Below are 25,212 nucleotides of genomic sequence, written 5' to 3' on the forward strand. Positions count from 1 at the left end.
CGTCCTCCCTAGCCCCTACCCCAGGGGCCTGGTCCTGTGAGGACCCCAGCGTGGTTCCTGAGAACCATTTCCTTGAGATGGAGAGGCACGAAGCGGAGTCACCATGTCCCTTTATGCCTCTGGGCCCTAAAGGCAGAGCTCTGCTTCCACCAGGGAGTGATTCTGAGCAGCCTTACCGTCCTCACTTCTCCCCTTTGTTAGGCAGGAAAAGCGGTGACATGGCAGAGATCTGAGTCAGCTGACTGGTTCCAGAAACCAACTTCAACCCTAAGGGGGATGGGAGAGGAGGGGATTCTTTTCTTTTCCCCCCTATATAAATAACCCAAACTGGAGATCATCAGTAAGGTATTATCCGGGAGATCCTCTAATCAACGCCTTCACTTTTCCGATGAGGGCCAGGAAGCCCAGAGAGGCAGTTAGACTCACACATAGGCACTAGCAGCAGCAGTAGTGCTGGTTGCTCAGTCATGTCCGACTTTGCAACCCCATGGACTGTAGCCCACGAGGCTCTTCTGTCCATAGGATTCTCCAGGCAAGAACACTAGAGTGGGTAGCGATTCCCTTCTCCACGGGATATTCCCGACCCAGGGATCAAACCCGGTCTCCTGCATTGCAGACAGATTCTTTATCATCTGAGCCACCAGGGAAGCACATAGTCAGCACTAACAACCAGCTAATAGCAGAAGGTGGTTGGGACAGAGCTCACTAGCCCCAAACTCTGACTGAGGGGCAGAGAGTGCCTGGCTTAGCTTCTTCTAAAGGCCAGAGTAAGCCATTTCCTTGTCTGGAGGGATGGAGAAGTTTTTTCTCTTCCGCTTGAGGCAGAATGAGGTGCTGGGAAGACAACCACAGCTATCTGTCAACACCAATGAATAAATGAATAAATTGTGGTATATTCCAAACAATTCAGCAATAAAAAAGAATATACGAATCAACATGGATAAATAGCAGATAATTATTCTGAATGGAATAAGTCAGACCCCCCCCCCCCCCCGCCACCGCCCTGCAAAAGACCATACCGTTTGATTCTGTTAACAAATCTGTGATACAAAGCAGTTAGTGATGTAATTGGTTGAATGATGACCTCCAAAATGATATTCCATATCCCAATTCCTGGAACCTGTTAATGTTACCTTACTTAGATAAAAGGTCTTTGCAGGTGTAATAAATAAATCCTGAGATGAGTTCACCATGCTGAATTATGCTGGTGGGCCTTAAATTCAATGTCAAGTGTCCTTACAATACAATACACTGATATAAGAAGTTCCCTGGAAATGGGAAAGAAGATGGGGAGAGGTGGAAAGGAGAGATTACAAAGAATTAAGAGTCAACTTTCGGGAATGATAAATATTTTCATTATCATGACTGTGATACTGTTTCATGGATGGAGACATATGTCAAAACTTATCAAATTGTACACTTTAAGTCCATTATACATTAACAGAACTGTTAAAAAGATGAAAGATCCATGGATCCAAAACAAGACTCCACTTGCAATATTTTGGCTTTTTGGAAGTAACATTGATATATGGTGCATTCTCAGGAAATTGATTATGAGAGAACATACCATCATATGAAGAACAGCTAAATAACACCAGAATACTAAAATTGGGAGGATGAACATACATATAAATATATATAGTAATGAAATATATTAAGTATTGTGACGTACAAGTTAAAATATTCTCATCTTATATGAACTTCATTAGAATCGATCAGTGATATCCTTGTAGTGAGACAGATTTTGGTTCAAATAACTTCCTAAAGTCAGTACCTGTCCACAGATATGATAGTGGTTGGAGGAGCTAGTTAGTGGGAGACTACCTGTCAAGATGGACAGAGGAGCCTGGTGGGCTAGTCCATGAGGTCATGAATGAGCCAGACGCGACTTAGCAACTAAAGAACAACGTGTCTCAAGATCATAGAGTGGAAGCTTCTCTGACTTGTGTTTGATCTTCTGTTTTTCATGATTTTTTATCCTCTCCAATTTCTGTTTTTTCCCTCTTGTTTCGCTGGAGCATATACTTTAGAAGTTTTCAGAAAAGGAAATGCTGGCATAAAATTTTGAAATCTTGAATGTCAGATTTGTCTGTTTGCTGGGAATAAAATTCTAGGCAAAATTGGAGGTATTACTCTTTTGCCTTTTAGCTTTAAGTGATGTTATTGAGAGGGCTGGCACTATTCTCTTTTTAGAATCTTCTCTCTATCCTTGCCTCCATATGTGCTAAGTTGCTTCACTCATGTCCGACTTTGCACAACCGTGTGGACTTCGCCCACCAGGCTCCTCTGTTTGCGGGATTCTCCAGGCAAGGATTCTGGAGTGGGTTGCCATGCCCTCCTTCAGGGAATCTTCCTGACCCAGGGATGTTGGACCCGCATCTGTCTCCTGCATTGGCAGGCAAGTTCTTTACCGCTAGCACCACCTACGATGCCCCCTCTATCCTTAGTGTTACGAAATTTCACAATGTGTTTTGGTTTGGGCTTTTGTTTTTTCCCCTATTGTGCAGGGTATTCATGGTATTTTCAAAAGAATTCACATCATTTACTCTTGGGAAATTTTATATATACACAAATATCTAAATAGTATCATCCTTTCCATTGGTTTTCTTTTCCTGGAATCCCCACTAGTTACGTTAGACTTCCTGGACTGCATCTCCCCTTTTCATATTATTTCTCTCCTATTGTCCATGGTCTGTCCTTTTGTTCTATTTGCTGACAGCTTTTTCTCACTTATCTTCTAGAACATCTATTGAGTGGTTAATTTGAACTATCATATTTTAAATTTCCAAGACCAGTGCCTGTTCTCTGAACAGTCCATTTAAAAAATAGCATTTTGTTCATGTTTCATAGAAGCAAAACCATCTAAAGATTTATTTTTTTCTCAAGTAATTTCCCTAAACTTCCTAAATTATTTCCTTCCTCTAATTTCCCTTCTCCTGTTTGCTTTGATCTCTTTATGTTGGAAGCTTTCCTGAAATGTCTGCTGAACCTTAGCTATTAAAATGAAGTGTGATGTTGTGTGTGTGTATATATATATATAGTGTGGAGGAACACAGATGTGTAGTGTGTTGGAGAGAGGGTAGAAAGTTATGTTGAAGGAGTTGGCTTTACTAACAGAGTTGTCAGCTGAGCTTTTTGTTGGTGGACCCTTTAAATTTATCATAGGACTTTTTGTTTTCTGGAGTTTTACTCCAGAAAATGTATCTTTTAATCTCTCACCTAAGGGTTTAAGTCTGACTGCCAATATTTTGGGAATGGGATAGAGGAAGGGGCTGAAAGGTCTCACTTTTACTAACTTGTTCTGCTTTTCAGTTTAATAATTTATTTGTGTTCTTGAATTGGGAACCTCTCTGGTTAAATCTCTCCAAGTCTTTTGTAGGGATGAACAAGGGTAAGTCACCTGGATGCATTGTTTGGAGCTTCTTATGCAGACTTTAAACCAACCTTCTTGATTTCGTCTCAGTGCTCAACTCTGCCTTCCACATTATGGAGGTATCTGGGTTTTGGAAAGACCAATACATAGCCTTGCCTGTGTCAACATACCATTTTCAGGAATTAAGTTTTAGTTTCTTCCCTCATCTAAGTCTGTGAGGATACAGAGAGTATTTACCATATCTGAGTCCAGTGCATCAATCAGCTCTAAAAGGAATACTCAGAAGATGTTTGTTGAATGAATGAAACTCTAGCTAAGTGACCTGAAGTGAGCACTAAATTCTCTGAGCAATAATTTCTTCATCTGTACAGTATGAACACCCATCCCTGAGTTTACAACTTCACAGGGTTGTTTGAACATTAAGTGAAAATGTTTTGTAAGAATTTCCTTTGCAATTTGGTTTTTGGACCAAATAGGAATTTTTGTTGTTGTTTATGCCACTAGAATATATATTTTATTAGAATTTTCATGTGTATGAGCTTTGTCTTTTTTATCCCCCATATGGTAAAATCTGGAGAAGGGAATGGCAGTCCACTCCAGTATTCTTGCCTGGAGAATTCCATGGACAGAGAAGCCTGGCAGGCTACAGTCCATGGGGTCGCAAAGAGTTGAACATGAATGAGTGACTAACACACATGTGGTAGAATCATCTTATATTAACTTTTCTACTATCTCTGGTGAATCATCACTCAGTTTCCAGTCACTGTAACAGCTAAAAAGAATCTCTCCAAAGTGTAGATTCTGGAATAATCACACCAATTTGCCTTTCTACGGGAACACATTGAATAGAAGTTAGCTTTCATCTTAAGGCAATATTTTTAACAAAATTTCAGACTTACCAAATTAATTAATAAATCTTAAGAATCCATCTAGACAGAATATTAAAAAGCAAAGACATTACTTTGCCAACAAAGGTCCATCTAGTTAAGGCTATGGTTTTTCCAGTAGTCATGTATGGATGTGAGAGTTGAACTATAAAGAAAGCTGAGCGCCAAAGAACTGATGCTTTTGAACTGTGGTGTTGGAGAAGACCCTTGAGAGTCCCTTGGACTGTAAGGAGATACAACCACTCCGTCCTAAAGGAGATCAGTCCTGAATATTCATTGGAAGGACTGATATTGAAGCTGAAACTCCAACACCTTGGCCACCTGATGCGAAGAGCTAACTCATTTGAAAAGACCCTGATTCTGGGAAAGATTGAAGGTGGGAGGAGAAGTGGGCGACAGAGGATGAGATGGTTGGATGGCATCACCGACTCAATGGACATGAGTTTGAGTAAACTCTGGGAGTTGGTGATGGACAGGGAAGCCTGGCGCGCTGCAGTCCATGGGCTCGTAAAGAGTCAGACACGACTAAGCGACTGAATTGAAGAATCCACTTGTAGAAGTTGGTTCATCAAGTATCAGATATTTACAGTGAGAGTAATATACGAGGATTATGGAGTGAGGAACTCAATACTTTTTTCTTATTTTTAATGACAAGTAGGTATTACAGTTGATGGTTACAACTTGCAGAGTTCAGTGAATCAACATATAGCTGCCATACCTCACCCAATACATAACCTAAAAGTCAGAATACCTACTTTTTGTCACTTCCAATCTTGGACTTCTTAACACACAATTTCTCATAGCCAGAACGAAAGTGTATATTTAAAACTTTGGCCCAAAAGACAGACACAATTGCTACAAAAACTGCTTCCCTGACCAATTAACAAGGTGTAGACTAAAAGAACAAAACAAAAACCAGAAGAGGCCTCTACCTCTTGTTAGGTGAGTAAGCTGCAGTAGATGTCAAGAAAAGGACAGGGACTTCCCTTGTGGTATAGTGGATAAGAATCTGCCTGGCGATGCAGGGGACACGGGTTTGATCCCCGGTCCGGGAAGGTCCTACATCCTGCAGAACAACTAAGCTTCTGTGCCACAACCACTGAGTCTGAGCTCTAGAGCCCACGAGCAGCAGCCCACGTGTTCAACTACAGAAGGCTGTGCATCTAGAGCCTGTGCTCTGCAACAAGAGGAGTCACTGCAACAAGAAGCCCGGGCGTCACAATGAGTAGTAGTCCCCATTTGCCCCAAGTAGAGAAAGTCCATGCACAGCCACGGAGATGGAGAGAAACCAAAAATAAATAAATAAATGAATAATATATTTTAAAAAGGGACTCATAGGTTATTATTATTTTTTTATAAGGACAAGGTAAAACAGTTACCCTAAAGTGGTATTACTTCACTTCTGTCAACATGGGGAGATTTCAATTACTTTAAATGTATTTTTAGCAAGAATTAAAAAAATCCTATTTCAGTAATTCTTAAAATGGTTCAAAAATTCAAAGAAATAAATGAGCATTCAAATGGTTCAAAGAACAAAACAAAAACTTCTATTCCAATTTACTTAAGTAGTAAAATTAAAATATTTCATTAAAAAAAAAAACACACAACTAAGTTTACTCCCTTATCTTCCCAAAAGATTCCTGAAGGTAAGGATTTAAAATCAATGTCCTGGGCTTCCTTGGTGGCTCAGTGGTAAAGAATCCACCTGCCAATGTAGGAGATGTGGGTTCGATCCCTGATTTGGGAAGATCCCACACGCCGTGGAGCAACTAAGCTCCTGTGGCACAACTGCTGAGCCTGCATTCGAGCCCGGCAGCCGCAACTACGGAGCCACTACTGAAGCCTGTACACCCTAAAGCCCATGCTCTGCAACAAGAGAGGCCACTGCAAACCGCAATAGAGAGTAGCCCCTGCTCTCTGCAACCAGACAAAAACCCACCCAGCAATGAAGATCCAGGATAGACAAAAATAAATAAATAATTTTTTAAAAAGTACACATCATTCTCAAATCCAAAAGAGAGGATATATATATGTACACATATACACAGATATACATATGTGTACATATATATATGTACAGCTGACTCATTTTGCTGTACAGCACAAACATTGTAAAACAACTAATTCCAATAAAAAAATAAAAGATGCAGAAGGAAATGGCAACCCACCCCAGTAAGCTTGCCTGGAAAACACCATGGACAGAGGAGCCTGGCAGGCTACAGTCCGTGGCGTTGCAAGAATCAGACACAACTTAGCGACTAAACCATCTACCACCACAAAGTGAATACATGCCTAAAGATAACATGTGAAAAGGATATTTGCCATATACTAGCTAGTTTCTTCGGAGAAGGCAATGGCACCCCACTCCGGTACTCTTGCCTGGAAACTCCCATGGACGGAGGAGCCTGGTGGGCTGCAGTCCATGGGGTCGCTAAGAGTCGGACACAACTGAGCGACTTCCCTTTCACTTTTCACTTTCATGCATTGGAGAAGGAAATGGCGACCCACTCCAGTGTTCTTGCCTGGAGAATCCCAGGGGTGGGGCAGCCCGTCTATGGGGTCACACAGAGTTGGACATGACTGAAGTGACTTAGCAGCAGCAGCTAGTTTCTTTGGGGGAGGGTGGGAGTCAAAGATGACTTGGGTTATTTTTTCATCAACTTGGGTTAGTTTTTCATCAACTTCCATTTTATACTTATTTATAATGACCATTATTTTTACTAATACTGTAGAACTATGAAAAATGAATAAAATACTAAAAGTTTCATGTAAAAAAATAAATTAAATAAATGCCCTTCTCAAATGAATAGAGCAATAACTTCAACTTTCTATTTCTCTCCACTCATAAAATAGACAAAGGCATCACTGTTGTCCAGTTTTATTATTTTTTAATCTTTCCAACACATGAACTATAATTCATTTTGAGATTTTTTTCAGTGCATTTCACAGCAAAAATGAACAAGGGAATCATTAAAATGGTTGTACATAAACGAATTATTTTCTTACAACTTACAATTTGTTGAAAAAATTATTTTGCTGTTTTCATTCTATTAACCCCCTTCAATAAAACACAATTTATCAGCACACAAAGCTTAAATGTCTTATGTTGATGCAACAGATACAGCCACCTACAATGGCTGATGAATAATAGCTATATGTTACACACACTGATTGGAAGACCACATCAGGAGAAACAGAGTAAGGCACCACTCTTGAAAAATTAAGGTAGCTTGCAGTAAAACAAGTGCTGAGTACCATAAGCAGGTGCTCAATAAATACTTGAATGAATGATGAAAGCCATAATTAGCACTATTCTTTTGTCAGTAATTCTTTAACCTCAATAAAATACTTAAAAAAAAAAAAAAGATTTGTACCTGAATACAACTTCTTGATACCTTTTTTCCTGGTATCTTTTTTATTTCATACTCTTTCTTCAGCATTTTAGTTTCCTTGAAAAGAAAGCAAAACCATACCATACATGCACTTAGTCACATATTCAAATTCTGAATTACTGACAAATAGGAATAGTTGTTTTAAATTTTGAGTGAACAGAGGTAAAATAAAGCATACTTATCCAGAGGGATAGCACATAATACTGGATATTAATCTACAAATGAAAAAAAGATAAGGAAAACAGTAACAGTTTTATTTTTAAATATTTGCTATATTCTTTAATGCCTCAGTTCTTGAGAAAGGCCAAAATCTCATCATATTGACATGAACACATTTTAAAAAATTGTCTCTCAAGTATAATATTTAATAAAACTAGGTATTGAAAAATGTTCTGAAATTTTTCAAGTCAATGTTGTTTTCAAGTATATTAAAATGCTCAGAAGAAAAAATTCTCCATGGTTATAATTCTAATCAATTTATAAATATACTTTTTAAAAGAGAGTTCCAACAGAGGTGGATAATGGATAAGTTCCTCAGACACAGGCACACAGTCTCTTTGAAGGAACAGAATGCCTTGTTATGACAACCTGGTTGATTTTTCTTTAACACTGATTTCAGGCACAATGGCTGAAGCCACTTCTGGGTCATCTTCTTCCTCCTCTTGGTTTGTTGTAAAAGTAGCGAATACTTCAGCTACTAACAGAAAGCAAAGCACAAACTCTAAAAGAGACTTCAATTTTCACTATAAAGAAATTAAAATCACTGAGTTCTCATTGTTGTGTTTATCTGCTGCCCCCATGCAAAAACAGGGGATTCACTCTGGAGCAGAAACTGGGTAAGAGATTAATCATCTAATAATTCAGGTGAAAGGTTTTAAGATGATATTGCTCACATCACATGAACAGCTTGGTGAGAAGTCCACCGTGCTTCTTCAACACTTTGGTCGTGCTGCAGCTCTACGGTGCCCTATCGGTACATTCGTGTGTGATTAGCTTCAGTCTGTGCAATCAGGAAGCAGGTCACTCAGTGCAATGACTCCATACTGGGAGGGTTTAGGGTAAACAGAGAAGTTCATTTACTTGAGTCTTAGATAGTATATGTCACTCTGCTGGTTGTGTTGTTGGAATTATTTTCCAAAGGGGTTTGTGATAAACCCAGCCATCTCCCTGAAACAAGCAGAAAAACAAATTAAAGAACCATTCCTCTAGTATTTTCAGAATCAGTAACCAAAACTAGATGCCATGCTTTTACTGAAATGGAATTCTATTTTCACATTTAAACACAAGAGTTTTTAAAGAAAAGATCTCTTTTGCTTAAGACATCAGAAAGTATGTGCGGTTTAGCTAGGATTAGGTGAGAAGTTCTGGTCTGGGAAGACCTAGTTTGTGCTCCACGTGGAAGTCATCTGTAGGAATTCTGCTACTTTTGCCAAGATGCTTCAGACAGCCTCACCCATGGAGTGACAGGCAGCAGGTGGAGCACGAAAAACGGTCACCAAGGTACCAGCTGTTCTCTACATGGCAAATGGCATTCTAGTAGCTGAGTATTGTTTTCTAGTTCTTTCCTGACTCTACCCCTTAGCTTTCCCTGGTTCCTGTGAACAGAAGGTTACCAAAAGGAGATAAAGTCAGTCTACTAAAGACAAGAGAAGACCAAGTGAGGAAAAAAGTGCCATCAAGAATGTGTGAAACAGCATACTGGGGTAAAAGCTTGGCAGAGCTGAGGTCACAGTAGCTAAGACTGAAATTTAGTGTTTCTGCAATGAGGTTGCTGCTGCTGCTGCTAAGTCACTTCAGTCGTGTCCGACTCTGTGCGACTCCACAGATGGCAGCCCACCAGGCTCCCCCGTCCCTGGGATTCTCCAGGCAAGAGTACTGGAGTGGGTTGCCATTTCCTTTTCCAGTGCATGAAAGTGAAAAGTGAAAGTGAAGTCGCTCAGTCGTGTCCGACTCTTAGTGACCCCATGGACTGCAGCCTACCAGGCTCCTCCGTCCATGGGATTTTCCAGGCAAGAGTACTGGAGTGGGGTGCCATTGCCTTCTCCGGCAATGAAGTTAGGTAAGTCAGATTTGAACCTCTGTCCATCCTCCCTATATCGACTTCAATATATTTGCATTAAATTAAAAAAAAATATTTACAATACCCTGTCCCAAAAATAACTTATGGTCAGCAATTATGTGGCTCATAGTGACAAGACTCTCAAGTTAAGACTCCTTTGTCTCCAGTTTTGCCTAAGCCTTCTAGGCCTGCTGAACTCTGTTTTAGCCAAAAAAAATCCCAATGAACCAGTTTATCAAGAATCCTCTCATCTTTGATATCCAATGAAACTCCTCTCCTCCTACCTTTGATCTAATCACAGCCTCCCTCGATCCATCATCACTGACACGTGACCAAGGTCTCTTGGTAATTTTCCATCCACTCCCTCATCGTACGTGCTGGCTATAACTCCTACTTAGCCCCATATTCAGCGTTGAATTCAATCTTTCTCCTCTATTGCAATATTCTGATGCCATTTAATCACATTACAGAATGCTAGGTTTACAAGTTAACCTGTGCCATCTGACCATCTCATTTCAAAGAGAAAATGGAGGCTCTGAGAAGTGAAATGAACAGCTCAAATTCACCCAGGAAGGGACAGAGTTCTTTCCAGTACAACTTTTGTATATCTACTTACACTTAAAAATAATAATTTTATTTATCTATTTTTATTTTTGGCTGCGATAGGTCTTTGTTGCTGCATGGGCTTTTCTCCAGTTGTGGTGCACAGGCTTCTCATTGTGGTGGCTTCTCTTGCTGTGGCATTTGGGGTCTAGGGTGCGTGGGCTTCAGTAGTTGTGGCACCCACCATGGGCTCTGTTGTTGTGGCTCCCAGGCTCTAGAGCACAGGCTCAATAGTTGTGGTGCACGGGCTTAGCTGCTCTGTGACATGTGGGATCTTCCAGATGAGAGATAGAACCTGTGTCTCCTGCATGGGCAGGTGGATTCTTTACCACTGAGCCACCACGGAAGTTTAGCACCTACCTACATTTTACAGGTGAGGAAACTGAAGTGAGAAATGGTAAATAAACTATCCAAGGTATGAGCTGGAGTGGAAACTTAGCACATCTGACTCCAATATGGCCCACTATTCTGTAAAAGCCTTCCTGTTTGCATTGATACACATCTTAAGAAATTTTAAACATCCATTTAAGAGGATACAGATTCTGATGGATGTGTATAATCACAAAAGGGAGGAAACAGAAGATCTAATTTATTTTCTTGGGCTCGAAAATCACCGCAGACAGTGACTGCTGCCACGAAATAAAAAGATGCTTGCTCCTTGGAAGAAAAGCTATGACAAACCTAGACAGCATATTAAAAAGCAGAGACATCCCTGCAGAAGGGAATGGCAACCCACTCCAGTATTCTCGGCTGGAGAATCCCATGGACAGAGGAGCATAATGGGCTATACTCCATGGCATTGCAAAGAGTTGGGAAAAAAAAGCAAAAAAAAGCAGAGACATCACTTTGCCGACAAAGGTCCATAGAGTCAAAGCTATGGTTTTTCCAGTAGTCATGTACGGATATGAGAGTTGGACCATAAAAGAAGGCTGAGCACCAAAGAATTTATGCTTTCGAACTGTTGTGCTGGAGAAGACTCTTGAGAGTCCCTTGGACAGCAAGGAGATCAAACCAGTCAATCCTGAAGCAAATCAACCCTGAATATCCATTGGAAGGACTGATGCTGAAGCTGAAGCTCCAATACTTTGGCCACCTGTTGTGAAGAGCTGACTCATTAGAAAAGACCCTGATGCTGGGAAAGACTGAGGGCAGGAAGAAGGGGACAACAGAGGACGAGATGGTTGGATGGCATCACTGATTCAATGGACATGAATTTGAGCAAACTCCAAGAGATAGTAAAGGATAGGGAAGCCTTGCGTACTGCAATCCATAGGGTCACAAAGAGGTGGACATGACTAAGCGACTGAACAAAGGCAAAGAAGATCTAATAAACTAAATGTCAATGAAAAATGGTTAGGAAAAAAGGGTGGGTATTACCAAATGATTCTAGAAACACTTAAGTTCACCTATACTTTCTCAGATTACTCTCTCTCCTTGTTCTATACCAAGAGAGTCTATTCCATACTCCATCTAAAGCCAATTTCAAACTGGTCTGTAATTGGTCTGACAGCAATAATGAAAGTACAAAACAAATGAAAAAGCTCTTGTTACTCATAACAATATGGATGAAACACCTACTATGTATCTAGCATTCTGTTTAGGACCACAGGAAGACAAAACAGACTTATCAGTAATATGATTTTTCTTAGCAAAGAGCCATACCTGATGGCAAGAACTCCAAAGTTGTTATGAACCTTGGGGTACCAGCTTCAGCTAGCTCATCAAACTCATTTATACTCTGCAGTGCTTCTCACAGCATAAGCCATGGTCCTGTCATACACAGGATGTGACTTGACTGTTCCATGAGCTTCAGTTCAGTTCAGTTGCTCAGTCGTGTCTGACTCTTTGCAACCCCATGAACCACAGCCCGCTGGATCTCCCTGTCCGTCACCAACTTTCAGAGTTTACTCAAACTCATGTCCATTGAGTCAGTGATGCCATCCAACCATCTCATTCTGTGTCGTCCCCTTCTCCTCCCACCTTCAATCTTTCCCAGCATCAGGGTCTTTTCAAATGAGACAGTTCTTTGCATCAGGTGGCCAAAGTATTGGAGTTTCAGCTTCAGCATCAGTCCTTCCAATGAATATTCAGAACTGATTTCCTTTAGGATGGACTGGTTGGATCTCCTTGCAGTCCAAGGGATTCTCAAGAGTCTTCTCCAACACCACAGTCCAAAAGCATCAATTCTTCTGCACTCAGCTTTCTTTATAGTCCAACTCTCACATCCATACATAACTACTGGAAAAACCATAGCTTTGAATAGACAGACCTTTATTGGCAAAGTAATGTCTCTGCTTTTTAATGTTCTGTCTAGGTTGGTCATAACTTTCCTTCCAAGGAGTAAGCGTCTGTTAAGTTTATGGCTGCAGTCACCATCTGCAGTGATTTTGGAGCCCAGAAAAATAAAGTCTGTCACAGTTTTCACTGTTTCCCCATCTATTTGCCATGAAGTGATGGGACCAGATGCCATGATCTTAGTTTTCTGCATGTTGAGCTTTAAGCCAACTTTTTCATTCTCCTCTTTCACTTTCATCAAGAGGCTCTTTAGTTCTTCTTCACTTTCTGCCATAAGGGTGGTGTCATCTGCATATCTGTGGTTATTGGTATTTCTCCCGGCAATCTGGATTCCAGCTTGTGCTTCATCCAGTCCAGCATTTCTCATGATGTACTCTGCATATAAATTAAATAAGCAGGGTGACAATATACAGCCCTGACGTACTCCTTTGCCTATTTGGAACCAGTCTGTCATTCCATGTCTGGTTCTAACTGTTGCTTCTTAACCTGAATACAGATTTCTAGAAGGCAGGTCAGGTGGTCGGTATTCCTATCTCTTTAAGAATTTTCCACAGTTTGTTGTAATCCACACAGTCAAAGGCTTTGGCATAGTCAATAAAGCAGATGTTTTTCTGGAACTCTCTTGTTTTTTCGAGGATCCAGTGGATGCTGGCAATTTGATCTCTGGTTCCTTTGCCTTTTCTAAAACCAGCTTGAACATCTGGAAGTATACGGTTCATGTACTGTTGAGGCCTGGCTTGGAGAATTTTGAGCATTACTTTGCTAGTGTGTGAGATGAGTGCAATTGTGTGGTAGTTTGAACATTGTTTGGTATTGGCTTTCTTCGGGACTGGAATGAAAACTGACCTTTTCCAGTCCTGTGGCCACTGCTGAGTTTTCCAAATTTGCTGACATATTGAGTGTAGCACTTTGACAGGATCATCTCTTAGGATTTGAAAGAGCTCAACTGGAATTCCACCACCTCCACTAGCTTTGTTCATAGTGATGCTTCCTAAGGCCCACTTGACTTCACATTCCAGGATGTCTGGCTATAGGTGAGTGATTACACCATCGTGATCATCTGGGTCATGAAGATCTTTTTTGTTTAGTTCTTCTGTGTATTCTTGCCACCTCTTCTTAATATCTTCTACTTCTGTTAGGTCCATACCATTTCTGTCCTTTACTGTGCCCACCTTTGCATGAAATATTCCCTTGGTATCTCTAATTTTCTTGAAGAGTTCTCTAGTCCTTCCCATTCTATTGTTTTCCTCTATTTCTTTGCATTGATCACTAAGGAAGGTTTTATCTCATCTCTCCTTGCTATTCTTTGGAACTCTTCCTTCAAGTGGGTATATCTTTCCTTTTCTCCTTTGCCTTTCACTTCTCTTCTCCATGAGCTTAGGCAATCAATATTTGTCATAAAATCTTACGTATCTATTTTGTAGCACCCTGCCATGGCACACCATTTACAAAGTCATCTTACATCTTACCACCTGAAGGGGCCCAAATGTGAGTCAGCATCTCCAATCTACTGTTCCATCAAGCAGCTAGTTAAGATTACTTAGGTGGAAAGAAAATCACTATTTTACTGGACAATTGCCATATCTTGCTACCATTTTCTACATCTGTCTATTCAACATCATAAAATATAATAATGGTATTAAGTGGTAGGCTCTTAATAATAATCTGTCAAATAAAGAATGAATGAGAACTAGCATGTTTCCATGTCATGTTAGTTGAAAGATATAAGAGGCCTGTCTTTTAAATTTGGCTGCATCTTTTATCATTACAGTGTCTTGCTCTTAGCCAATAGAGTTCATTTTTAATGATTTATAGAAATCTTCCCTTAGAAAATTTTTCCTGTGTTTGGTATATCTGCTTTCTTAGTGAGCTTGAAATGAAAAAAATCCAAGGTTACCAAACCTCAATCTTGCAGAGTAATTACAATGGTTTTATCTTTTCATATAAAAAGAGATGGAAAGGACTTTCCCTTCAATTCCTATCCATGAAAACAGCTGATATTTATATCAGATATCCAAAGATGAGAAAAATTAAAGCAATGAAATTACTATAATGAATGATGTGCTTTTAAGAGTAATAGCTATGCAAAATTCATATTCAAATTATTTTTCCAGATTTTCTCCTGACAGACCAATTGAAATTCAATGAGTTTCCTTAGACTTGGCTATGGACAAGAAAACTTTTTTTGGCATTGGCTCTGGTCCATTATTCACCTTACTCTGAGTTCTACCAAACAGTAATAAAACAAAACCTTTAAATTTAGAAAAGACTTTAGAAATCATTTAGTCTTAACTGCAAAACCAGTGAATTAAACTCTTCTATATAAGCTCTGGTCTCTTATATGAGCTTAGTGATGGGAACACATTACTATAAAATGTACACTTGTTATTACTGGATATTTTTATTGATAAACAATTCTTTCTTATGTTAAGCTCCTAGATCTAGGCCTAGCTCAAGTCTGCTATCCAAGTTGACAAAAAACATCTATGTGAAAGCCTATATATATTTGAAGAAAGCTATAATAAACGGCCCCAATTTTCTGTTTTCAGTCTAAACACTCACCATTTCATTCTTTTATCCTTAAGCACTGTAAAGATTTTAGCCCCTTCACTATCCTCTGTGTGGCTAATTAAGTTTTTCATGTATCCCTTAAAATGTGATCTTTAGAAGTGAAAAAATTTCACTGTTGTGGTACAATGGCAACAAACTTTTAACTGTGCATTCATTATTGAAATTAAAGATTAATCTTAGTATTTTGTGGCGAATTTAAATCCCTAAATCTATTTCAGAACTGCTGGTAAACTATTCTGACAAATTGTAAAAAGGTCACAAAAAAGCTCATGGTTAAGCTGGACTATTTTAAGAAACAAAGATATGTACGTGTTAATAAGTCAAAAAAGCCTCCTAAGTTAAAGTTCTCATTATCTAGATAATGAGTTTTAGTCTGAAGGCATATAGGACATATACCTCTTTAATAAAATATTTGGTTTTCCAAGGTGTGCCTGTTTCAGTTCGATGCCTTTCTTCAGTTCTCTGGCGTTCTTCCAGGGTACGTTTATGCTCTGTGGCTTTATCGATTTCAGAGTCCCTCAGAGAGTCTGTCACATTTTTCCACAATCGCCTGAAATTAGAAAACCACATGCTTTACAAACATTCTTCAAAAACAAAAAAAAAGAATGGATACCCGCAAAATTAACAGTAATTTTCATAAATTACATTTCCTGAATCATATCTATAATTTCACACATGAGTTATAAGAATACATACTATGTTGCTGATGTTAATGTCCAAGATGCTGCTGTTTCTGCTTCTTTTTAAATTAAAAATAATGTATTTTTTCCCAAGTTATAGAACCAAGATTTTATTTTAAAGAAATTTAGGAAATAAGCAAAAAGAGAAATAAATATTTAAAAAGCTGAAACAAAAGACACCATTTCTGCTTCTGGACATGATGAAATAAGGGGCACCATATTTACCCTACCACTTTTAATCAGCTAGGAAACTAGACAAAAATATATTGAAACAATGGTTTTCAGATATTGAACAAAAGGCAGCACAGGACAGTGATTCCTGAGAGCAGGCAAACTAATAAGGGGAACCCTACGAGTGCTCCAACTGACTAGTTAGAGAGCATTTGCAGGCACAGCAGAGGGAAGGGGAAGCTCAACAGACTTCAAGCTAAAGAAAACTGCCAAGACAATTCTTGGGGAAAGTATAGTCTGTTCAACAAATGGTGCTGAAAAAAACTGGATATCCACGTGCAAAAATGTGACCTTCGACTCTCATGTCACAATAAAACTAAGAAGAAGATATAAGAGAAAATCTTTGAGACTTTGGGTCAGGCAAAGATTTCTTAGCTACAACACCAAAACCATAATCTATAAAAGAAAACATTGATAGTCTCACCTCATCAAAATAAAAACTTATTACTGAAAAAAACACCATTAAGAAAATGAAAAGACGAGCAATAGATGAGGAGACAATATTTACGAAACACATACCCAACAAAGGAATTGTGTCCAGAATTTATAAAGAACTCCTATAACACAGTAAGACGACAAACAGTTCAATTTAAAAAATGGGCAAAATTTATAAGTACACATTTCAACAAAGAAGATATACAAATGGCTAACTAGCACATAAAGACATGTTCAACATCATTAGCCATTAAGGAAATACAAATTAAAATCACAATGAGATACTATTTCAGACCAGCTCGAATGGGTATATTAAGTAAGACAGGCAATAACAAATGTTGATGAGGATGAGAACTGGAACCTTCTTATGTTCCCAGCAGAAATGTAAAATGGTGCAGCCATTTTGGAAAACAGTTAGGCAGTTATGTGAAAAGTTAGACATAAAACCCACACAAACCAGCAATTCCACTCTGAGGTGTTTTACCCAAGAGATATGAAAACATGTCCACAAAAATATTTGCACAAGAATGTTCACAGTGGTGTGTCCATGCTAAGTCGCTTCAGTCCTATCTCTCTCTGACCCCATGGATTGTAGCCCACCAGGGTCCTCTGTCCATGGGATTCTCCAGGCAAGAATACTAGAGTGGGTTGCCATGCCTTTCTCCGGGGGATCTTCCCAACCCAGGGATCAAACCCAGGTCTCCCACATTGCAGGCAGATTCTTTACCATTTGAGCTATGCTATGCTAAGTCACTTCAGTGGTGTCCGACTCTGTGTGACCCCATAGATGGCAGCCCACCAGGCTCCCCTGTCCCTGGGATTCTCCAGGCAAGAACACTGGAGTGGGCTGCCATTTCCTTCTCCAATGCATGAAAGTGAAAAGTGAAAGGGAAGTCGCTCAGTTGTGTCCGACTCTTAGCGACCCCATGGATTGCAGCCTAACAGGCTCCTCCGTCCATGGGTTTTTCAAAGCAAGAGTACTGAAGTGGGGTGCCATTTGAGCTATCTCGGAAGCCAAACCAGGAGTAATACTATGGTCTAATGCTCATTTTTGTAAGTAGACTTTTAATATAGCAACATCTATCTGTTTTTGTCTATGGCTATTTTCATGCTACAATGGCTGAACTGAGCTGTGGTAGAGACTATCTAGTCCATCAAGCTTAAGATATTCATTCTGAGATCAAACCAGTCAATCCTAAAAGAAATCAATCCTGAATATTCATTGGAAAGACTGATGCTGAAGTTGAAGCTGCAGTACTTTGGCCACCCGATACAAAGAACTGACTCATTGGAAAAGAGCCTGATGCTGGGAAAGACTGAAGGTAGGAGGAGAAGGGGACAACAGAGGATGTGATGGTTGGATGGTATCACCGACTCAATGGAACTGAATTTGAGCAAGCTCCAGGAGTTGGTGATGGACAGGGAAGCCTGGTATGCTGTAGTCCATGGGGTCGCAAAGAGGTGGACACAACTGAGTGACTGAACTGAACTGAGCCTTTAACAAAAGAAGTTTGCTGACCCTTACCTAACTTCTATTTTAAGAAACTATAAAAAGTTAGAGCAAACGATGCATAAAATAAGGAGAAAAAAGGAAATAAGAGCAGAAATCAATGAAAAAGAAAACAGAAATATAGAGAGAAATCAATGAAACCAAAAACTAGTTCTTTGAGTAAAATTAATGAACCTTTAATCACATTGATCAAGAAAAGAATCATGAATACAAAGAATGAGTGTGACATCATCACAATAGAGCCTACAAACATTAAAAAATAAGCAAATATTATAAAATACATATCAATAAATTTGAAAAATTGAACCAAATCTTTGAAAGATAAAAACTACCAAAGTTTGCTCAAGAAGAAGCAGATAACCTCAGTAGCCCTATGTACTAAAGATATTAAATTTGTGGTTAAAAATTTTCTCCCAAAGAAAACAAAAAACCAATAACCCCCAGGAATGCAGACAAAAAAATCTATAATACAAGTTTAGCATAGAGAATCTCTTAAACACCTGGTTCAATAACAGCCAGATTCTTATATCTGCTTCTACATTCAATCTATTGTGATATATATTGTTTTAGTTAAAGTATATAAAGAAAATATGGCCTCGCAAAGATATATAGTTAGTAACGGGAAGGGTATTTTAATAGCTATTTCAAATAACTCAATTCTTTGTTATTATATTAAAACTCAGAAAGTGGTAGTTCTTAAAAGATTAGCTGCAATGTGGAAACTGAAAAATGTCAATGAATTTTTCATACTCTGATACATGAAAATCCATTGGTTTAATTTGTATCTTGAATGGAATTTTTATCCATGCATAATTTTATAATATCATGCAGTGATCATCTGAAAAAAATTATCTTCCAGATGTTGACATATTTTATTATGTCATATTTTTAAAAATCACCTTCATTAGTTTCATCACTAATTTCATCAGAAAACTCTTTACTAAGGGAAGCTTTCAATTCATTGCGACAGATAAAAGTTTTCTAAAATTTTGATATTTGCCTTTAAAAGCTTCATTTTTCCCTCAAGTTTTACTAAGATACAATCGACATACAGATCTGTATAAGTTTCAGGAGTACAGCATAATGATGTGATTTACATATATTGTGAAATGATTACCACAGTAAGTTAAGATTCATCCTCTCATATAGAAACAAAATCAGAGAAACAGAAAAAATTTTTTTTCTTTCCTAAGATGAGAACTCTTAGGATCTATTCTCTCAACCAATTTCAAATATACCAAACAGCAGTGTTAACTACAATCATCATGAGGTACGTTACATCCCCAGTACTTATTTATCTTATAACTGGAGGTTTGTATGTTTTGACTACTTTCATCCAATTCCTTAACTCCCTACCCCACATTTCTGGTAACGACAATCTGGCTTCCTTTCTATGAATTTTTTTTAAAAAGTTTTGTTGAAATATATGGTTGATATATAACACAGTGTTAGTTTCAGGTATACAACATAGTAATTTAGTATTTGTATTACTATGAAATGTTCACCACAATAAGTCTAGTCAACCTCCATCACCATACATAATTACCAAAAACATTTTCTTCTTGTGATGAAGACTTTTAAGAACTACTTTCTTAGCAACTTTCAATTATCCAGTACAGTATTATTAACTATAGCCACTATGCTGTACATTATGTCCTCATCACATTTATTTTAAAACTGGAAATTTGTACCTTTTGACCTACTTCATTCATTTCTCACTGCCCAGGTGCCCACCTCTGGCATTTTGGCAATAATGCCAATCTCTGTTTTCTGTATCTGTGAGCTTTTTTTTTTTAAGATTCCACATATAAGTAATATTATATAGTACTTGTCTTTACATATTTGACATTTCACTTGGCATAATGTTCTCAAGATCCGCTTATGTTGTCTCAAATGGCAAGATTTCATTCTTTTTATGGTTGAATAATACTCCCAATTATAAAAATATTGGGAGTATTATCATACAATACAAAAAAAAATACTAACAATTGTATAAGTGAGACCACAGAGTATTTGTTCTTTCTCTGACACTTCATATAATGCCCTCAAGGTCCGTCTATGTTATCACAAATGGTGGGGTTCCTTTCCTTCTTAGGACTGAATAATATTCCATTATAAATACACATCACAACTTGCTTATCCATTTATCTGTCAATGGATGGTTAGGCTGTTTCCATTTAAATTTTATTATTAGCAAAAAAAAATTTTGCCAATTGTTTTCCTTTAAATGCCATGTTTACAACATTCATTTACAAGAAAAATGTCTTCCCAATATTAAAATTATAATAGTCTTAATCTGTCAATCATCTAAGTAAAAATGGTGCTTCAAGAAAGGGTAGTTTGGTTGGAACTCCATCAGTTACACAAGTTCTCTTCCTTCAGATAATCAGTGTACTTTATAATCTCGCACAAGTGCTTTATGTATACTCCAAATGTGTCATGCAGAATATTTTTTAAAAAGACAGATAATCAATGTTCTAGATCTAACAAAACTAATAATCTGTACTGCTTTCCAAGGACATTTTTAAAAGAAAATGGCTTTGAAAAAACTGCAACGTAGAAAAGAAAAAAAAACTGCAGGGCAGCAAGGAATACCACGATTACTTTTACAGTTTGATGCCACTGCCTTGAACGGTGCTAAGGCCCAGCAGTGCTACCCACCACTGCTTTTGTACCACCAATGCAAGTGCCAACAGAGTGAAAAAGGCAAATAATATTTTAGCATTAAGAAAGCTTTCTCAACTTGTAAACACCTGGTACAAATATCAAGGGCCCCAGGGGTCCACAAACCAAACCTTGATGCATGCTCCTAAATAAATCCTAAATAATCCTAAATAAGAATTTTTTTTTCAATCACTACTGTTTTATTTTTTGAACCAACCTGAGTTTTTGCATAATGGGTACTAAACATCTGCTTATAAATGGTTTGGTTCCATTTATGTGATCTTTGGAGAAGGCAATGGCACCCCACTCCAGTACTCTTGCCTGGAAAATCCTATGGACAGCAGAGCATGGTAGGCTGCAGTCCATGGGGTCGCTAAGAGTCGGACACGACTGAGCGACTTCACTTAAGATGGTTAATGCTTCCTTATATTTGATACAGTAATACTTACATGTGATATAAAATTTAAACAGTACAAAAGGGCATTCTGTGAAGAGTAAGTCTGTTTCTTATCAGAGAGATGAATAAGTGGCTCAGTTGTGTCTGACTCTTTGTGACCCCAGGGACTGCAGCCCACCTGGCTCCTTTGTCCATGGAATTTTCCAGGCAAGAATACTGGATTGGGTTGCCATTTCCTCTTCCAGGGAATCTTCCTGACCCAAGGATCAAATCCACATCTCCTGCGTCTCCTTCATTGGCAGGCAGATTCTTTACCATTGCACCACCTGGAAAGCCTAGACCCCAGTCTTCCTCTCTGGAAGCAACTACTGCCAATACATTCTGGAGACTACCTTATTAACACATATAGAGCTACTTCATTTACTTTTTAGAAAAATTATTTAATGCATGGGCTTTTCTCTAGGTGCGGCAAGCGAGCGCTACTCTCTAGTTGCGGTGCTCAGGCTTCTCATTGCCATGGCTTCTCTTGTTGTGGAGTATGGGCTCTAGAGCACATGGGCCTCAGTATTTGTGGCTCCTGGGCTCTACAGTACAGACTCAATAGTTGTGGCCTATGGGCTTAGTTGCTCTGCAACATGTGAGATCTTCCCAGACCAGGGACTGAACCCATTATCTCCTGCATTGGCACGAGGATTCTTTGCCATTGAGCAACCAGGGAAGCTCCATTTCATTATCTTTTTCTTTTTTCTTAATATTTATTTTTATTCATTTATTTAGTTGGTGTGATGGGTCTTCATCGTGGTACATTGGATCTTTGATCTTTGTTGTGGCATGAGGGATCTAGTTCCCTGACTGGGGACTGAACCCAGGCCCCTGCATTTGGAGCATGGAGTCACTGGACCACCAGGGAAGTCCCCCATTTCATTTACTTTTAAAGGCCTATGACATATATTTCCAAAATACCTTCTAGGAAGGTTGTATCAGTTTACCTCTTTAACCAACAATATGAAAATGTCTATTCACTTTTTCCCAAAAGAGATACTATTTAAAAAAAATTTTTTGTCTTTCTGTTAATTTGTATTTCTTTGAATTCTAATTATAATGAACAACTTTCCATTTTCTTAGTGGGTATTGTTTTCTTCTATTTTTGTGAACTACCTCTTTATGCCTTTGCCCATTTTCCTATTAGGGTACCTATCTTTTTATTAATAATTTGTAAGAGTTTGTATGACAAAGATAGTGATCCTTTAACTGCTAAAAGTTAGTACTTTTGTCCAGTTTACAAATGTTTTATTTTTACTAAAATGTGATTATGTACACATAATGCCATAGCTGGTACAGTGTTTACAACCATGAGATCAGACCAATACTTTGAATTTAGAGATGAGGAAGCTTATCTAAAGTGGTGAAGTGACTTGCCAAGGGTTAGAAATTAGTGAAAAGGCTTAAATTAAGATCTAGACTTTCTGACTCTTTCCTGATGGATGCAAGGATGACACACCTGGATTCAAATGGATCCTGCTTCTCCAAAGGTCTTACTCTTTTCTTCGTCACTGCCAACTTAGTCAAGTCCACGTATTTTGTCTCTCCACTGCTGTAAGCAAACTCAAGAACGCTGTTCCATTCCCCCTGTACTCTGCATACAACAGTGTTGGTGATGTTGTGCTTTACTTCACCTGTAACCCTAGAAGCAGGCAGGAAAAAAAAAAGCTTTAATAAGTAATACTGTGCTTGTTTCTTAGGGATTTTAAAACCCCAAGAATGTACTTTGTGAATTCTGCTTAAAACAGTTACACAATTTGCTTCAATTTGTCAGTGCAAAAGTCAGGGTCTTTGTAAATCCATGATAGTTTCCAAGATAATTTTTTCAAATAGTATTAACTTAATTTTAGAAAGAATACTGGGAATTAAACTAGAGACTTACCATAAATGATCACAAAGTATGATATTTTAATTTCTGCTACAAACAACGATTATAACATTAAAACTAAGTAGGAATATGAAAAATATTAACTTTTTTTTTATTACAGTCAAAAATGTTAAAACACTAGGGGCAGGGTTAAAAAAAATGTTACAACACTATAGCTTATTCAACATTTTTAAAAAAATAACTAGTCCTATTTATTTAAAAAATTAAAGTCCCTAGATTTCTCTGGTGGTGCAGTGGATAAAAATCCGCCTGCTGATGCAGGAGACATGGCTTCAGTCTCTGGCCCAGGAAGATCTCACATATCACAGAGTGACTAACCTTGCGCACCACAACTGCTAAAACCTATGAGCCCTAGAGCCTGTGCTCTGCAACAAGAGAAGACACTGAAATGAGAAGACGATGCACTACAACGAAGAGTAGCCCCAACTTGTTGCAACTAGGAAAAAACCCACACAAAGCAATGAAGACCCAGTGCATCCAAAAATAAATCAATGAATAAATAATTTTTAAATTAAAAAAAAAAAAGTTTAGAAAATTTGAAATTCTGAATAAATTCTGTATACATAAATTCTGTATAAAATCACATAAGCTTAATTTTAAGTTAAATACAGAAACCAGATAATAAGAGAGAGAAAAAATAAGATATATTAAAAATTTTATAATTCTCTTAAAAAGAGCACTGGCATACAAAAATTATTGCCAGCAACACAAAACTCTGAGCACTAAAGCACTACTGTTGAAAGTTTAATGAAGGGTTATCTGGCTGGTTTATCAACAGACAGATAGGATGCAGCTCAAATGAAGGTTGGAATAGAAAACAGGTCTAATTATTTTTAATGAAGTACTCTATGTTCACTGTTGGACACAAACAACAGGGTAAGACTAGACAAAGATTAAGGACTCAAAGAATAGTGAGCAAATATTAGGATCTGGTCAGTGTACCAGGGATTATGGTTTATCTGGATTCAAAAGGGAATCCAAAGGACCCAAGCCCATGTTCAGGTGACTGCTCAGGAACCCAAAGTAGCATTTGTCAGATATAAGTCAAGGGCCTGGGAACCAGAAGGATATGTTGAATTTAAGGAATCCAAAGCTTTTAATCAGGAGAAGTGAATGGCCTACAAATTCAAAACTCAAGGCAGAGGTATAGGAGCCAATGGGCTATCTGGTGGCTCAGTCGTAAAGTACCTGCTTGCAGTGCAGAAGACACTGGGTCGATCTCTGGGTCAGGAAGATCCCCTGGAGAAGGAAATGGCAACCCACTCCAGCATTGTCACCTGGTAAATCTCATGAAGAGGAGCCTGGCAGGCTCCATGGGGTTCATGGGGGGGCAAAAGGATGAGACACGACTCAGTGACTAAACGTCAACAACATCAACAACAGCACAGGAGCCAATAAGCAAATGAACCACATCTTAGAGATGAAGATGTACTAGGGTTTAGAATCCAAGAGCAGACCAAACATCAAAAATCAAAAGTTAGAAAAAAATAAATAGCTAGGCATAATTGTAGCTAATTAGACACAAAGATGGAGAAGGCACTGGCACCCTACTCCAGCACTCTTGCCTGGAAAATCCCATGGACGGAGGAGCCTGGTGGGCTACCGTCTATGGGGTTGCTAAGAGTCGGACATGACTGAGCGACTTCACTTTCACTTTTCACTTTCATGCATTGGAGAAGGAAATGGCAACCCACTCCAGTGTTATTGCCTGGAGAATCCCAGGGACGGGGGAGCCTGGTGGGCTGCAGTCTACGGGGTTGCACAGAGTCGGACACGACTGAATCGACTTAGCAGCAGACACAAAGAACACTAAGTCTGCTAGGTTACAGCAGAAGTAGGAACTCTGGGTTATAATTCAAAGCATATGAACTTAAATAACTATGCTGCTAAGGGGTTTTCCCTGATTTTTGTGACATCCATGTTTCTTCTCTGATCCTATCTGCCAACATTGTTTCCGTCCTTGAAAATGTATATCTAACCAAACAGGATATAAAGAAATGGCACTAAACACTTACCTCTTCCATCTTATAATGAGACACACTCAAAACTATATTCTGCAAACTTAGGGATAATAATCCATTTCTCACTTGATCTTTCTTTTATTGCCACAATCTCTCAAGTTATTATCTCTGTCACAAGCCTTTCCATTTGAAAAGTAACAAGCATGCTGGGTTACATGGAATCT

General features: G+C 38.6%; 1 protein-coding gene across 2 annotated transcripts in view; it reads right to left on the minus strand.

Annotated features, from left to right (window-relative positions):
• Window positions 1-7,122: 7,122 nt before the first annotated feature.
• Window positions 7,123-25,212, minus strand: part of OSBPL11 (oxysterol binding protein like 11) — a 92,076-nt gene continuing 73,986 nt past the window's right edge. For both annotated transcript variants that reach the window (XM_025285303.3, XM_006078518.4), the window contains 3 exons: window positions 22,599-22,781; window positions 15,577-15,730; window positions 7,123-8,819 (listed from right to left, as the gene is read on the minus strand). In XM_025285303.3, the coding sequence (XP_025141088.1) occupies window positions 8,754-8,819; window positions 15,577-15,730; window positions 22,599-22,781 (403 nt within the window). In that variant the 3' untranslated portion in view covers window positions 7,123-8,753. The remainder of the gene's footprint in view (window positions 8,820-15,576; window positions 15,731-22,598; window positions 22,782-25,212) is intronic.

Source organism: Bubalus bubalis, chromosome 1 (assembly GCF_019923935.1).
Source record: "Bubalus bubalis isolate 160015118507 breed Murrah chromosome 1, NDDB_SH_1, whole genome shotgun sequence".
NCBI lineage: Eukaryota > Metazoa > Chordata > Mammalia > Artiodactyla > Bovidae > Bubalus > Bubalus bubalis.